At 40.8% G+C, this 17,230-nt stretch overlaps 1 protein-coding gene across 1 annotated transcript in view; it reads right to left on the bottom strand.

Annotated features, from left to right (window-relative positions):
- Anapc4 (anaphase promoting complex subunit 4) overlaps window positions 1-17,230 on the bottom strand; it is a 30,501-nt gene that overhangs the window by 12,305 nt on the left and 966 nt on the right. The window contains exons 2-15 of the mRNA XM_006976087.4: window positions 16,397-16,502; window positions 12,355-12,487; window positions 9,869-9,943; window positions 9,726-9,752; window positions 9,589-9,633; window positions 8,929-9,013; window positions 8,190-8,294; window positions 6,639-6,722; window positions 5,550-5,636; window positions 3,875-3,939; window positions 3,310-3,352; window positions 3,116-3,192; window positions 1,359-1,459; window positions 1,214-1,265 (exon numbers count right to left, since the gene is read on the bottom strand). Coding sequence (XP_006976149.1) covers window positions 1,214-1,265; window positions 1,359-1,459; window positions 3,116-3,192; window positions 3,310-3,352; window positions 3,875-3,939; window positions 5,550-5,636; window positions 6,639-6,722; window positions 8,190-8,294; window positions 8,929-9,013; window positions 9,589-9,633; window positions 9,726-9,752; window positions 9,869-9,943; window positions 12,355-12,487; window positions 16,397-16,502 — 1,085 coding nt within the window. The remainder of the gene's footprint in view (window positions 1-1,213; window positions 1,266-1,358; window positions 1,460-3,115; window positions 3,193-3,309; window positions 3,353-3,874; window positions 3,940-5,549; window positions 5,637-6,638; window positions 6,723-8,189; window positions 8,295-8,928; window positions 9,014-9,588; window positions 9,634-9,725; window positions 9,753-9,868; window positions 9,944-12,354; window positions 12,488-16,396; window positions 16,503-17,230) is intronic.

Raw genomic sequence — 17,230 nt, 5'->3', positions numbered from 1 at the left:
CAACAAGACACACTGCAGAATCACTAGGAAGAGTCTCCAGGAGCATGTCCATCAGGCTGGCCTGCTGGCCTGCGGACCTGGGCTGCTCTGCGGGAGTGTCTTGATGGTGTTAACTGAGGGAGGCAGACCCAGCCCACTGGAGGCAGCACACTCCCTGCGTTTGAGTCCTGGGCTCAACAGAGGTGGAAAATGAGTAGAAAGCACTTGTGCATTCATTCCTCTCTGCTCCTGAATGTGGATGTTTTAAGTTCCTGCTGCCTTGACTATTGTTTGTAAGATGAAATAAACAACATCCTTCAAAGCCATGAGAGAGCAAGAGACTGCCGCCTACCGGCAATTTAAAAAATAAAATAAAATAAAAAATAATAATAAAAAAAAAAAACGTAAAAGCAATGGAGAAAATTCTAGGAGTAATATTTCACCTTCCGATCCTAAGTCCCGCCCAAATCATCCACTTTGTTTGAAGGTCCACAGGGGAAGTGGACCTTCCACGTCTACTTTGTGAGTAAGTTGCTTTAGAATGTGCTTCAGAAAAGAATAATTAAGGAAAGGAGGTGACCTGAAAGCCCTGTCTAATGAGGAAAGCAGGAGAGACAGTGTCTCTGCAAACAGCCAGGCAGGGAGCAAAGCATGAAGCCTGGTGAAAGGACACCTGTAGGGCAGAGGAATGCCAGGATGGAGCAGCACCCTCCAGAGAAACCAGGGAAGGCTGTGCTACAGACAGATGGAGCAAGGAAACAAGAAGGCCTGTAGGAGATGGGAGAACACTGTGACTGTAGCACTTGCAAGGCTGGGAAGAGGATTCTAAGTTTCAGGCCAGCCTAGGAACACAGGAAGACCCCGCCACAACCCAACCCAACCTAACAAGACAAGACAAGACAGGAAGGTCACCAATGTTCAGGAAAATCAAGACAAACAAAAAGAATGAAGATTGGTAGGTATAGGAAATAAAATGTAGCTGTGGTTTAGGAGAATGAAGTAAAGGAAGTAACACAGAGACACAGGAGTTAGAACGATTCCTTTGCAAGGACGATTCATGATGAGGATCCAGGGAAGGAGGGGAAAATAAATTTTCTCTTTAAATGATCTCTGTGCTACTGGCATAATTCTGATTAAAAATTATCTTAAGACAATCAGGTCAACTTGGTAGATTCTTATTTAAGTAAAAAGTAAATATTCTCATACCCACACTCCTACGAAACCCATTACTTACTGGAGAAGTTCATTTGCCTTGAGGATGAAAGAACCCACAGCAGTAATAGCATCTAAAAAAATAAAAAAAACCAAACAAGTAAATGTCACTTTTTGAGTAAGTGAACCGTATCTAACATGGTCCTACTGAGAAATTCAATCAGTACCTTCAATGCCTGTAGCATCCAGTCCCAGAGGTTCATATTTTTGTTTCCATGAAGCCATTCCTTTAAGTTCACTCAAATGATACAGTAAAGACTCTGACCCACTAGCAAAGAGCAGAGATAAGTATCATTACTATCACCAAGGTCAGCAATCACCTGCTGAACATTGCTTCATTTCATAAGTAAGATCAAACAACACAATCTTTCTACAGGGAAGAATTATTTCCCCAAACTACTTCTAAGAACTAGAAGAAGCATTTGTCCATCATGACAACTGAGATGAAAACTCAAAACTACCAGATGAGATTCTCTACTCTGACCAAACCATGTCCCTTGCTGGTCAAGCTCTCTACCAACTGATCTGTACCTCTCATCCTAATCCTGGCACTTTACCATATGGACATCTGTTCAACAACAGACACTTTTGTTAAAGGACAGACTCTTACTATGTAGCCCTGACCAACCTGAACTATGCAATGCTGGCTGGTTTGCTTCCAACTTACAGAAATCCACCTGCTTCTATTTCCTGCATGCTAGGACTAAAGGGCATGTGACACCAGGCTGTACTCACAAATATTTTTAAGCTCTGAGTTCATGTCAGACATTAGATGCCGGGGATAAAGTGGAAAACAATGGTAAGTTCCTCACAACATTTAGTGTAATAGGTGAGATGGTCACAACAAGTCATATGGCACGTCTTCCGTGCCTAAGGGCCTTAAGGGAAAGGCACAGGTGAAATGAAGACCCTGATCTACTCCAGACACTGCTGAAGGCTTTTCTGCAGGAGCGAATGAAGCCAGGTGCTGAAGAACTCAAGTCAAGGGGAGGTGGGAGTGCTCCAAACAGAAAGGAGGTTGTCTGAGTCCTTATGCAGAGCTGGGGATGCTTCTCAACAGTGGGTGTTTACCAAACCCGTCTAAGACCCTGGCTCCATTCCCAGCACCATTAGAAATAAATGAACAAACAAATCAAAGAAAAGATATTTATTTAAAAAAGAGAAGGAAAAAAAAAAAGCCCTGGGTGGAAGACACAATATCAAGCTTGGAAAACCAAAAGACTCCTAGTATGGGTAAAGCAGAGAGGCAGGCAGGCTCAAGGCCCTGAAAAAGCCTTGCTTCCAAGAGTAAAGCAAATGTAGTGCAAGTTTTTAAGTTACAATATTAGATGCACTAGGGAAAGTGAAGTCAATAGACAGTATGGTCTGAATAGACCAATGCAGAAGGTACTCAGGGACCTCAGAGGACTGTAGGTGTGTCTAGGTACCCCATGATGAGAGTTGTCAAAATGTAAACCAAAACTCAGCAACCACTTACATACTGCTTCACTCAAGTTGCTATGCACAGAAACAGCAGGCCTGAAAGACCCAGGAGCAAGCCTTGGCCTAATACTGAGGAACACTGGGCCAGTCACATAACTAACTCCTGTGTGAAATGAAGCTGACGTGAGCAAACTGCCGAGATAGTAAATAAAAAAATACATAACACATTAGAAGCTATGTGGCCTATTGCATAATTAAATGGGGTAGGGGGAGCCCAAATGGAGTCCGGCCTGGTTAAAAGATGCTGGAAAACTATTTCACAAAAAAAGAACTGTCGTTACTGACTTCAATCTTGAATACGGTGAGTTCCTAAAATGCCAGTGCAAATAGCTAGAAAAGGCTTGAAAGGAGAATGTCAGACAATGGACAGAAGGAAGCAGAAAGATGACCAATGCCATGTATGTACGGATGCAATATCAAAAAATCTACATCACTTCCATACCTCTGTAAGTGACTTATAACCAATTTTTGTATACTGGAATATGATGACTCTATAGACTGGCCAAGCTTTTTTAAGCCCTAATTAAGAGAAAAAAATACATTTAGCATGTAACTAGGATACTATATGTCATTCCAAAAAAGAAAAAAAGTAAGAATGTCTTAACAGCCATTTAAACATATATATTGTAACAGCACCTTCACTGTTAACTGGTTCATCAGGAGAGTCTGAAGTTCAGCACTAGAACAAAAAAGAAAGTATTTTAGTAACTTCTCCATTCAAACACTGGATGCATCATTTAAAACCTAAATTTCAAAGTACAAACATGATTTTGGAACAAAATAAACATAAAGAAATAGCACCCGCCACAATAAGGATTTTGTTTTATTCACAAAGAGACAAAAATGACACAGTAGGATCCAGAAATGAATGAACTATACATTTCCAAACATCCAGAAGGGTTATACTAATTATTACCCTGGGCAGTTATCTACCCAAGGTACAAGGAAGGAAGAGGCTAGCTTGTCATCATAAAGGTTCCAAGACATTTAACATCCAACGTACATACATTAAAAACAAAATTATCACATTTATATAAAAAGTTCATGGAAAATCTTAAAAACTCACTTTTTGGGGGGAGAGGAGTCTTATGCCAGAATTTTATATTTTATTTTTATAAAGAAAATAATTACTTTTGAAATCATTACTGTCAGAAGAAGGTAGCAAAAAAAGTCAGATCAAGAGCACCAGATGTGCACTCACCTGGCTTTCCCCCACAACAGTAAGTGCATGAATTCATCCTGCACTGATGTCGTTGTAGTTTTTTCCTAGACAAAGTGAAAAAAAAGATGATGCCTATTTTATGAATAATAAGTATATTTATTCAATGTTATAGGAACACAATCTTCTTCCTCTGCTTCACCTTTCCTCAGATGTTAAACTCATCACCTCAGCATCAGTGACTAGAAATGGTCAGTCCCTACTTCAACACCTGCCCTTCCTCTCACCCCACCGGCTCCATCTCACAAAGGGAGGAGTCTGCCATGGTCTGGATGTGGTTTGTCCCCCAAGAGTTCACCACCTGGAGGCTTGTCCTCAGTGTGATGACATTGAAACTGTGGACTCTTTTAAAAGCAGGTGAGAATGGAAGGTGATTAAGTCATTGGGAAGAAAATGAAGGTGATACCCAGAGGACCCTGGTTAGTTCTTCCAAGAGACTACCCAACCACACTGCCTGGCTTCCTTCGTTATTGTGACACACGCTCCTTCCAAGATGCTACTGAAGGGACTCTAGCCAGCCCAAGCATGGCAAACATGGCTCTGGCAGGCCTTGCCCTTCTCCCCAATTCCCTCTGTCTTGCTAAAAACCGTTAGATCACCTTCCTAAAGTTGGCCACCAAGGTCCATTCCCTTATTTGGCCACTTCCTCCTCCTGAGGCTGACTACCAAGATCCAGCTATGAAAGTATTGAAGTCCAATAATCAGAAGCCCCTTTTAGCTCACCTAATTAGCATGCCTAATTAAAATTAAACACCTCATCCTGACACAGGGTTTCCCCTTTTACCTTCATAAGCCACCATTTTCCTATGGGCCACGTCTGTCTCCTCTCTATCTAGAGGCAGTCCTTTGTCCCCCTGGGACAAATACCCCTGCCTCTCTCCCTTGTTCCCTTCCCCTTCTCCCTCTTCCTCTATCTCCTGTCTTTGTCCCTCTGGGGCAAATAAATCTTTGTGCTGAGAACTTGGTCTTAGGGGTCCTGAGTTGATACAGATCCTTTCAGCTACCTGGCACAATCCTCCTCAGTATCTGGAGAACAAATGATGCTACACAACACTGAACCCTCAGAATCTAAAACTAGGAGTTAAATAAACATCTTTATTTGATATATTATCCAGCCTCAGTACTTTGTTACAGCAACAGAAAACTAATACAATTCGTTTTGTACACCCCCCAAAATACTGAGGTCATATTAAGCCATCTGAAATAAATAATGGTCTTAGCCTTTTACAAATCAAACTAATCTTTCTTTTTTTAAAGATTTGTTTTATTTTAAATTACAAGTGTGTGTGAGCGCATGTGCATGCACATGAGTATAGGTACCCACAGAGGCCAAAGACATCAGATCTCTTTGAAGCTGGAGTTACAGTTGGATGTGAGCCAACCAATGTGAACATGGGCCCTCTACAAGAGGAGCAAATGAGCAAATGCTCTCAACTACTGAGATATCTCTCCAGTCTGTCACCTTTTCTTTGAGACAGGGTGTCACTCTGTAGCCCTCATCAACCTTGAAGCCACGGCAAACTTTCTGTCTTGTCTTTTTGAGTGTTGGGATTACAGCATGAACCACCATGCCCAGCTCTGACCCTCATCTACCTCGTAAAGCACAAAGAGAACGCACTTAGTATCTGCACAGGAAGTTCAGTTATTAGGACATTACCTGTACAAACTTAGTGAGCCGAGAGTCCATCTGCATCAGTATTTCTTCCCAGGCCTCACACATACAAGTCAGTGACAAGTTTATATACTATTAACAAAAAGAAAAACACAGTAAAAAAAATACCAAAGCATTTAAGTACTCCTCTAACTCATTAAAGCTATAGGAAAAAGAAGAGCATAGCTAAGCTTTGGTAATCACTTAGCTAAGAAACTAAATTATCCAGTGATTCTTACAAATTTACAGTACCACATTCCCAAGTTGGTGTTTTGGAAAACAAGTATCCTTGTGCTTTTTGTATTTTATGCATGTTATCACATGCTGCTTTGTTCAGCTACTCAACAGGTCCCCTAAGAAAATACCAACCTCTAGAATCTTTATCATCCAACAAAATAAGAACTGCAGTAAAGCCAACAAAAGATCAGTAATTCTTTGCATGTGCTCCATCCGGATACACTGTCTAGCCTGGCCTGTGTCTTGTTCTAACAGAACATATCACAAACATCGCAACTGAGCCCAAGTCTCACAAGTCTCTGCACCCTTAGACTCACACTGTTGAGACTCCTGCAGCCATCACCACGTGAATGAGCATGGTCAAGGTACTAGAGGATAAGGGATGTAGAGAAGAGACAAAGCATTCCATCCTCGGAACACATCTGTTTGCATGACCAGCTCACTTTAAAGTGAGCTACACCAGACACAGATCTATAGAAGCTTCTGGATCAGCCTAGCCCAAACTGCTCACCTACAAAACTATGAGCTAATTTAGGATGGATTTACTATGAACAAAAGCTGAGTCATATGAACTCTTTTTCTACAATAATTTATAAAAAAATTTTTAAGTTGCATTTTCATTATGAATAGTTTAGAAGATTTATAAGATTTTTCCCCTTTTCTTTTAGGCAGTTAACAGGATTGGACAGGAGATTGTCAATTAAATTTCTACTTTTGCTTTAACAAATATTGTGAGATTTGCCTATAGCACTCCTGTTGCAGGTAGTTTTACAACATACATTTTTGATGGTTTTTCTTTATGGAAAGTTAGAAGCTTCCAATAAAATGCTTAACATAAAACAGGCTATGGAGGCATACCTGTAAGAGAGCTGAAATGTGAGTAAACTTTCTGGCCATGCGAGTCACTTCGGGTAAGAAGGAATATAGCAGATTGGTTTCAAGCTACAAAATAAAACAACAAATAAAGTGAGTCACAGGAGCATTTGCTTCTTTTGAAGACAAATTATTCTTGCTCAGCTCAAAAACAAGCCCTTAGCTCAGAGAAGGGTCTGTATCTAACCGTATACCGGAAAACTTATCAGAATCGTACCCCGTAAGCACAACCTATTTTGGAAAGCAGTGAGTGACTGGGGCACAGCTCTGAGTCACCCCTCCCTCCTGTGTAGGTACAGATGCAATAACCATAACGCCCTTATGAGAATAACATTCAAAATGTCCACAGATTAATGCAGAAATTAAATGCAAGTAAAAATAACTAAAGGATGTGGATTAAAACATGACTATCAGTAGTATGAGTCATATTTCAATGTGGTTGTCATTATCCATTGTGTCTGGGATCACAGCATTTGGGAGATATAAGTAGGAGACAGAGGAAGTCAAGGTCATCTTCAGCTATATGCAATGAGTTAGAGATAAGCCTAGGCTACATGAGATCTAATCTCAAAACTACAACAAAAAAAGAACTCTATCACAAACCTCATAGGGGGAAATCACTTTATTGGAGCTCAGATACAAACTTGTTAATCAATAGTTTCTCAGCCTCATAAAGAAGAGCAGATGCAAACAGCTACAGTCGGGCTCTTTGATATTCTGAACAGAGACTGTAGGAAGGACTGCAAATGTAACACTTCAAATTCTTCTGGTCCTACTTCTGAGAGTTCAGATATACTTAGGTTAAAACACTGGGACCACTCAGAATAAATACTTGGGAAGACTCCTTAACAAAACAAAGCTATAATCTAACTATAGAAGCCCAGTCAGTAGCCTAGTCTATGACATAAGCCACAGTTTAGAAAAGATCTCCCCCCATCCCGAGTGATCATTTGACACATGAGGCAGTGTGCTGGCTGAGAACACAGCTGGAACCAGAAAGCCTAGTTGGCTCTCCAATTCTGCGACAACACGGAGTGAGCTCTACACTCCTGTGTGCCTGTAGTCTCATCTACAAAGGAGAGCAACAGCAGCACCTACCCATTCCATTGCTGTGTTTGAAGCACTAAGTGCCTGTCACATACTAAGTGACAATAAATATAAGCTTTCATTACTAGGAGAGACAAAGTCCTAAAAAACTATTCAGTATAAAGCTAAACTGGTCAAGTAACCAATCAGTAAGGCCTTAACAGACTATCAAAACAGTTTTAACTATGAAAACTAAACTGCAGTGTGCAAGAATAATATTCACTACAATGTCATTCAATATACAAGATTTAGAAATCCTAAAGAGCCGTTTATGTTTTGCTGATTATTAGACTCCAGTGAGATGAGTAATTAAAACCTGTGGGGGTGGAATGTGGTTCAATGGCAGAGGGCCTGATCTGCATACCTGAGGCCCTGAGTTCAATTACTAGCACCAGGGAAAAAACTCTATAAACCATGTACCTGCTACTGCTATAAGGTTCTAATACTCACCTGAAAATATGAAACTTCTGCTGTGCCACCGTCGGAAACCTCTGTGACCACCGATAAAGACTTCAAATCGCTCGATAAACACAGAGCAAGACAAGTACCGGCAATCTGCAAAAACAGTTATCGCCATGCCCGATACATTTGCTACTACTGACAGGCTGCATCTGCTTACAATGGAAGCAAAAGTTCACACAAACTTTAAAAAGTAGAAATGCACAAGACTGGTTCCTATCTATGGAGTGGCCCAAGGACACACCAACACCCTACGTCTGTCCTCCTCCCATGAAGGGATCCACACCGAATAATGGAGAACCAACATATTCCACAGAATCTGAGATACCCTCTCCCTTCGTGAGTAAGAAGAGCGAGCTATGGAGAAAATGAAGACTTCACCACACGGGGAGATTTGTACTGAGTTTAGGGCTGCTTTTATGACTGCTTTCACATGCCAATCACCCACTTTAACTCTTGTCCACTGCAGGCTTAAAAACCAATCGATCATAATCAAGTGGACCAATCATTCTGTAAAAGGAAAAACCTTGACTAGTTCCACCAGCAGCTGCTGGCTGCCACAAACACAGGAACACTAACTTCTACCTTACTAAAATTAACCTCTCAACATTTCAACATGAACTCAAGCTGAAAACACCACCAGCAAAACAAACTCAACCTGCTCTCTCCTTGTTCTGTAAGGAATCAGCTGCTGTTTTCTAAGAGAAACAGAAAACTTTGAAGAACTTACCCCTGTTACTCGGGCAATTTTGAACATTCCATAAGCATAGAGCTCAATAAATCCAGAGCTTCCTCCAAGGACAAGGATGTTCAGCCTAAGTGAGACAATGCAGCACGCTGAGGCCCGACCAAGAGCAGAGGCGGCTGCTTTCTTAACCAGACGGGGCTGCTCATCTACACCCCAGCTGCACTGCACACAGCTGAACCCACAGCTAGCCCACTACTACTAAGGCCTGCTACTTTTTTTTCTTCAAAAAGAACAACAGACTTCCAACAGCCGAAAACAACTGTGTTTACAGTAAAATTGCATGGCCCCACCTTGTTTCTACCTCATCAGTAATGAAATGAGCCTTCCGCCAGCTAACACACAGTGCCCTCAGTTCTGTCATGAAGGGGATGAAAATACATTCCGTAGGCTTTAAAAACTGGGAAAATTCAAATTAAATCTAGAAACCCCAGTGCTTCTATCCTCTTAAAATACACTATAACATTACTAAAATTCAGAAAAACCAGTGGCCACACAGTAGACACTGAATCTGTATGCTGTTCAGAGATTTCAATGTCAACAGTGAAGTAACATGAGGAAGAATCGGCTGTCCAAGTTCTGAAAACTCCCACAGATACAAAACATCACCTTCAAGAAATCAAATAGGATATCTGTAAGATTTACCTGACATCTCCCAAGAGCTTAATAATTTCATCAGAATTTTCTTCACTAAAACAAAAACATAAATTGGTTCACCCTTCAATATTATCTTTCAAATAATAAAAGACTACCTTGTTTGAAAATAAGAAAGGTATACTTACCTAAATATTTTTGAAGTGTTGCTGTAACTAGAAGAAAACAGAGATAAGGTATGCTCTTGAGAAGCGCATGGGAAACTAGTACCATGTTAAAAGCAGAAGAGAAACGGCAAGGTTCATTCCAAAGAAATAAAACGGGTACATACTTTTTCGGCAATGTGGGCAGCTTAGGCAGAAGAAGGTTGGACTCATCCTCAGCATTATAAAATGATGTTAAGACACTAAAAGGGAGGGTGTCGAGCATTACAAAACAGCAAAGATTCTGCTTCTCTTTCCATTAAAAATGCAATAAAAAGAGTTCTAGTTTTGTAACTTTACCACAGAGATACATACAAACCCTGTTAGTAAGCCCGTATGAGAAGAGAAAGGGGGAATTAAGGTTTTTGTTTTAGTTTGGTTTGGGTTTTTTTTTTTTGTTTTTGTTTTTGTTTTGTTTTGTTTTTCAAAGCAGGGTTTTTCTGTGTAGCTTTGCGCCTTTCCTGGAACTCGCTTTGGAGACCAGACTGGCCTCGAACTCACAGAGATCCACCTGCCTCTGCCTCCCGAGTGCTGGGATTAAAGGCGTGCTACCACCGCCACCACCCAGCTTGTTTTATTTTCAAAACAAACTGACAAACTGGCCTACTCACTGTACATACAGAGGAATATCAAGAAATGATTTTTGTCAGCATATGAAACATATTTATATACATTCAATATTCAGACAGACTGTGAACTTATGATTTCTGATTTTGATCTAAGAAACTACAGTAAACAAAGTACTAAATAATTTAAAGCAACTGTGATTATTGTATCATTTAATGACAGGTTCTATGGGTTATGCAGACTTGGGGATGTGGCAGTCTGGTGGTTATATAAAACTATGCCATTAATTCTGAACAGTCTATCTTTTTTCATTCTTTTTGGATATATTTGTGTATGTGTGTTCTGCTTGCATGAATGTGTGTTCACCACTTGTGTGCCTGCTGCCTGAGGAGGTCAGAAGAGGGCAGCAGATCCACGGAACTGGAGTTATGGATGTTTGGGAGTCATCATGTGGATGCTGGGAACCAAACCCTGGTCCTCTGCAAGAGCAGCAAGGGTTCCTAACTGCTGAGCCACCTCTCCAACTCCTGAAATACTCTTCACAGCTGGGGTTATAGGTGTGTACCACCATGTATGACTCAGGAATATCTCTATTGCCTTTGCTTTTTCAATTCTATCTTCAAATATAATTGGAAATAAATGGTTGAGAAAGTAAAAATGTAGTGACCTGGAAATCATGTTTTTCACCCTGGAACTCACAGTGCTAAAATTTCCCTTTAGAGAAGCACTGGTTAAGTAGCAGGTACCTGGGCTGGGACACAAATCACATGACATGTTCTGTTTCTCTCGACTTCTAGAAACTCATATACCTATTTGTAATCCTTGAGTATCTGAAGATGGGTTAGTCACTCTGGCTTATCTTTAATGAATTTCAAACCTCAGGCTAAATCCTTGTCACCTGTTTCTTTTCTGTCCCACTTAAGAAGGCTGCCTGCGGTAATATTTTATCTGTGTTCCCCAATAAAATTTAACTGAGGATCAGAGGGAAAAGCCAGCACTATATATAGTAAACATAGAAGTCAGGCAATGGTAGCACATGCCTTTAATCCTATCACTTGGGAGGCAGGGATCTGTCTGAATCTCTGTGAGTTCAAGGCCACACTGGGGAACAGAGCCAAGCGTGGTGACACATGCCTTTAATCCCAGCACTAACCATAGAGGTCTGGAGGTCTGTACAGACAGACAGAAAGTAACAGAGCTGGGCAGGAAGAGGAAGTGCTGTAGCTGGGCTGAGACAGCAAATGAGAGAACAGAACAGAAAGACATATAGGTGTGGGTAGACAGGAAGTAGCCCATTTTTGGGAGCTGCAGAGTTGGTGAGGTGAGGTTAGCTGTGGCTTTTCTATTCCTCTAATCTCTCTCAGGCTTTAACCCCAATTTCTGGCTCTGAGTTTTTTATTAAAAAGACAGTTTAGCAATTCATCTACAGCTGCCAATTAACATTCAGGATTTATAACTTCATTTGATAATAATTTAGTGAAAATTGGGGTTGGGGAACTATTGGGAAATAGAAACTCACATTTTCAAAAACCCTTCTGTCCCCAACATGAGCCAGTGTCACTGATGTCTTGGCCCTTCCTCACTACAACCCAGGCATTCCCTTGTCTACACACACTATCGAAAAATTGTTCCAGGGAACAAGGGAAAGACTGGGCCAAGGACACAGAGGAACTATCAGACTGTCTGCTCCACTGAGCACTGTTCATGCCCTAAGAATGTCCATTACCACAGGACAAAGCTCCTCACAAAACCAACGGCACTCAGATAAATCAAAGTAATAAAAACTGCAACCCTCGTCCAGATAATTTAAACTAAAAATTGCAGTGTATACACACTCACAGCACTGACAGTCATTTCCATTCTAAACAATGAGAATTTCAGCAGGCAGTACCTGTAAAATGTCCACAATCCCCCAACACATGGGAGGCTGAGAGGCAGGAGGATCTCAAGTTTGAGGGCGGCCTGGGCATATAGGAAGGACATGTCTCAGAAATAACATGAAAACAAGCTCTGAAAACTTCCCAACTCTTCCCCCATTGTATTCTACCTGCTTTCCACGGTCACTTCCATCCAATGCATACAAGAAACCGGAGCCTCCACGGAGAAAGAGTGTAAGCTTTCAGGCTTTTCTACATCACACAAAATAATTTTCTTGGTATCAGCGAGAGCAAAGGCCAAAACTAAAAAAAAAGAAAAGAAAAGAAAAGAAAAGAAAATAACCAGAATAAATCAGCATGACATTTCAGAAAAGTAAATGGGCATTTCACTTATTGTCCAATTTTAATGTTTCAAACACATTCTAATAGCCTAAGAGTTCTTTTTTGAGGGCCAGCAAGATGGCTCAGCAGGTGAAACCCTCGTCACTAACCTGACTACCTGGTTTAGTCCCCGGGCCCCACAGGGTGGAAGAATGGAACTGACTCCAACAAGCTGTCCTGTTTCAACACAGGTGCCACGGCACAGGCACCCCACACACCTAAGTGTAATTAAAATCATTTTTAGCTTCGCTTTTATTTTCTGAGACTATAATACAATTACATCATTGCCTCTTCCCTTTCCTCCAAACCATCCCATACACCCCTCCTTGCTCTCTTCCAAATCATGGCCTCTTTTTTTTTTATTAATTGTTATACATACATACATACATACATACATATTCCTAAATACATGTACAACCTGCTCAGTCTGTATGATGTTACTTGTATGTATGTTTTCAGGGCTGACCATTTGGTACTGGATAAACAATTGCATGCTCTTACTGGGGAAGACCATTCTCCTGTTCTCCCATTTCTTAGTTGCCTGTGTTCTTTGTGCAGAGTTGAGGCCTCCAGGGCTTTCTCCTGTCCACATTAACATTTCTATTGTTGTCTTTGTTCAGCTCCTATTTAAACAGCCATGTTGGTGAGACTTTCATGGGTCTATCTATTAGTTTAGGTAATATTTTAAAGACTAAAGAGATCTTTGCATATAGTTATGCTGATTCCTTAAGCTTATCGTCAAGTGTTCAAACTACATGACCTGTCTACTATCTTCCCACATATTCTACTTATTAACTTACACAACAAAGTCTCTAGACTGGAACCGTCTTTCAATGAGAAAATATCTAACAGGTCCCAGGAAATTTATCTTTATTAACAAGAGATATATTGCATTACTCCCCCCCCACCCCCGCCATTCACAAGCCTACAAGACAGAAGGTGGTTCCACTGGCTGGCTTTTTTGAAGTCTTTTATTCTCTTTATTCCATCCCACGTTAGGAAGCAAGAGGACCAGGGCCAGGAACCTGTGTTCTCTGACTCCGGCTGAATTATCTGGGTAGTTCCTCTACGTAAGTCAGTATCTTCCTAACACACACAATTTCAGCGCTTCAAAGCACAGGGTGAGCTTCACCTCACAGTCCCACAAGCCACTTTTCCTGGGGAGGGGCTAGACCAGCCTGCTTTCTCCCCTCCCCCTTTAATAGTTTTGTTTCGTTTGTTGCTGTACTGGTAACTGAACCGAGGGTCGCTCACACTTTCCACTACTAAGCTACATCCCCAGCCCCTCTCTTTCAACACGAATATTAACAGTAGCTTTATCTGTGATAGCTAGCAAATGGAAACGCCCCAGACGTCCTTTAAATCCAGCCACTTTTACCTTTTATTTTGAGAAAGGGTCTCACTAAGTTGCCAAGGCTATCCTCACTCAAGTCAGTGCTTCTCTTGCCTCAGCCTTCCAAACAGCTGGGACTCCAGGCCTACCCCACCATGCAGGGCTCCAGTCACCACTCTCAAAAAGTTAAAAACCCTTGAAATGATCACTTTTTAACAAAAATATGAAATTCTGTTTTATATGGCACACATTTTAACACATATTTGGCTTTAATGATTTTTCCTGGAGATCCTATACTTTTAGATGAATAATAAAGTCCTCAAAATGTTGCTTAAAAAAATTTTTTTTTCCTAAGTCAGGTGTGGTGGCTCAGGCCTGTAATCCTAACACCTTGGGGTAGGAGGAAGATTGTCATGAGTTCAAGGCCAGCCTGGGCTATAAAGTGAAACTGTATCTAAAAAAAAAAAACCAACAAGCAAACCTCTAACTTCAGGGTTAGAGTTATGGACTAGTAATAAAGTGCCTAGCATGTGGGAGGCTCTGAGTTTAACCCTATTTTGGGGGTGGGGGACAAATTCCTCTATTACATTTAATTTCTTATTTGTGAGTGCTTATGGGTATAAATGTGTGCACATGTGTGGAGGTCAAAGGACAACTTATGGGAGTCATTTCTCTTCTCTCACCATGTGGGTGCTGGAGGTCAAATTCAGTTTCTGAGGCCTGGTGGCAAACTACACAGAGCCACATTCCTCTGGCTTTATACACTTTATTCATCTTCTAAGAAAAGGAGAAGAGAATGAGTATGGTATTTTTAAAGCATTCCTGAACGTTCTTTTTTTTTTTTTTCTTTTTTTTTAATTTTATGTGCATTGGTATTTTGCCATGGGTACTGGGTTCCCAGGGAACTAGAGTTACATACAGTTGTGAGCTGCCATGTGGGTGCTGGGAATTGAACCAGGGACCTCTGGAAAAGCAGTCAGTGCTCTTAACCACTGAGTCATCTCTCCAGCCCCCTGGAAATTCTATATTTAGGAATTAATCTAAGGAGTTAATCAAAGTTCTCCCATATGTTCAGAATATTTATCCACTGCCAATAAAAGCTGGAAACTGGCAATAAGATAAGCATCGTGGCCAAAAGATGTAAATTACACTATACAGTGGGTTAGTGTGTGGTCATTTAACATGGCACATCTGTTTCTATTGAGCCTGAACAAAACCTATTGAAATAGTATGTATCAAATGAATTCTGATCAAAGTACACAAATAGATTTCTACATACATATTTTATCAAGGAGTGTTGCCAAAGTGGTTCACCAAAACAGTTATGGCTAGATGATATGTTTTTTTTTTTTTTTTTTTTTTTTGGTTTTTCGAGACAGGGTTTCTCTGTGTAGCTTTGCGCCTTTCCTGGGACTCACTTGGTAGTCCAGGCTGGCCTCGAACTCACAGAAATCCACCTGGCTCTGCCTCCCGAGTGCTGGGATTAAAGGCGTGCGCCACCACCGCCCGGCTAGATGATATGTTTTTAAAGAAGTTTTAAGTACTTACTTCTATTAATCTAGAAAAAATAAGCCAGAGGACATATTCATTTTACAAAGGCAATTTACTATTTTTAATAAGGCTTGTTCAACCTTTTGACATGGTAATACAGTGTTGTCATCTACACAGTTCACACTGGAGAACTGTGCAATGCCATTTGTGAAAATTGTCTTGAGCATGTTAACAGTTTTGTGTTGGGCTACATTCATTGTTATCCACAACCCTATGTAGCCTACAGACCATAGGCTGGACATCCTGATGAACTTCAGGATGCAGCCCACAGCATTTCACTATTCTGACACTGTGAACAACAGCTCAAGCGACTCTCAATGTAGAACAACACACACACACACACACACACACACACACACACACACACACACACACTGAATGATCAGTCACAGTGGACGGCCCCTCAGGTGTGGCAAGTTGCTTGCATAGAGAGTATTTATGAGCCTCATATTCAGTGATAAATGAATCAGGTTGAGAAAAGGCTATGATGGTGCTGTATGGACTAGTGTGTGGTACTTGGATCAAATGATGTAGGACAAAAGAGCAGCAAAAACATAAGCCAAGAACTCTATAAATGTGCTAGACTTTGAGTCTATCTGCCACAAAGCCAGAGTTCATTAAAGAGTCATCTTTGCCAACAACAGACTTCCATGAAAAAAAAATTTAAACATTCTAAAAAGAAAAAAAAAATCTCAAACTGGTATTTATAATTCTAATATAAGTCCAGGTATGGTACCCATCTTTAATCCCGGCACTTCAGAGGCTGAGGCAGGTGGATCTCTTTAAGTTCTAGTCCCAGGACAGTCAGGGCTATACAATAAGACTATATAACAGAATCAAAATCATAACTAAAATATACCAAGAACAATTTATTCTTCTAAAAAGCAGGCTTCCTTCTAGAGTACACGTTATGAAAATGAAGAATGTGTTTATAGCATTATCATTACGTTTGCCATCTGGTCTCCAGGCCAAACAGGTCACTTCTTTTCCTGTATTTTCATTTGGCGGAAAACTCCAAACTCGATGAAAACTTGCAAGTCGATGAAGTAAAACCTAAGACAAAAAGATGTAATAGCAGAAACTTGCAAACTCATTTTCAGTAATAAAATTAACCTAGAGCCACAGAATCAATTTTTTGAATTACTACTTTTGAGTATTTAGCTAGCCAAAGAACAAAAGAGAACAGTATCTGAATGAATACAAGATATTTTCAAAGAAATGGGTGAACTGCGAAAGCCGAACCTAGCTCTGTACCCTAAACATTTTCATATCTTTTTTTAAGTACTTGTATGAATATTTTGCCTACATGAATGTACCACATTTGGGCAGTCGGTGCCTGAGGAGGCCAGAGGAGAACATCAGATCTCCTTGGAACTGGAGTTACAGACAGTTGCGAGCCGCTACATGGGTGCTATGAACCGAACCGAACCCAGGTCATCTGCAAGAATACCACGAGCTTTTCACCAGGCCCTTTTAGACTTAACGTTTTAGAAAAGGTCAAGAAGATTGTCCAAGACAACAACAAAAGAAACAACACAAACAGCACCAAAAGGGAGCTGTGACCTGATTCCAATCTTAGCCCAGGCTTTTAACTATGTCCCTTTCCAGCCGTGGATCTTAAGAGGCAGAGCCATGGCAGACAGCATAATAATGCAATTTGGTACACTAAGTTTCCCCGGATACTAGGATTTCCTGAACATCTAGTGTTCCATACTTGGCTGCACACACACAAATTATCTGGGTGCTATCAGGGAAACTGACAAAAGGTATGAGGAGCAAAG

The sequence above is a fragment of the Peromyscus maniculatus genome, chromosome 10, assembly GCF_049852395.1.
Source record: "Peromyscus maniculatus bairdii isolate BWxNUB_F1_BW_parent chromosome 10, HU_Pman_BW_mat_3.1, whole genome shotgun sequence".
Classification (NCBI taxonomy): domain Eukaryota; kingdom Metazoa; phylum Chordata; class Mammalia; order Rodentia; family Cricetidae; genus Peromyscus; species Peromyscus maniculatus.
This window is presented reverse-complemented; position numbering and strand designations above follow the sequence as displayed.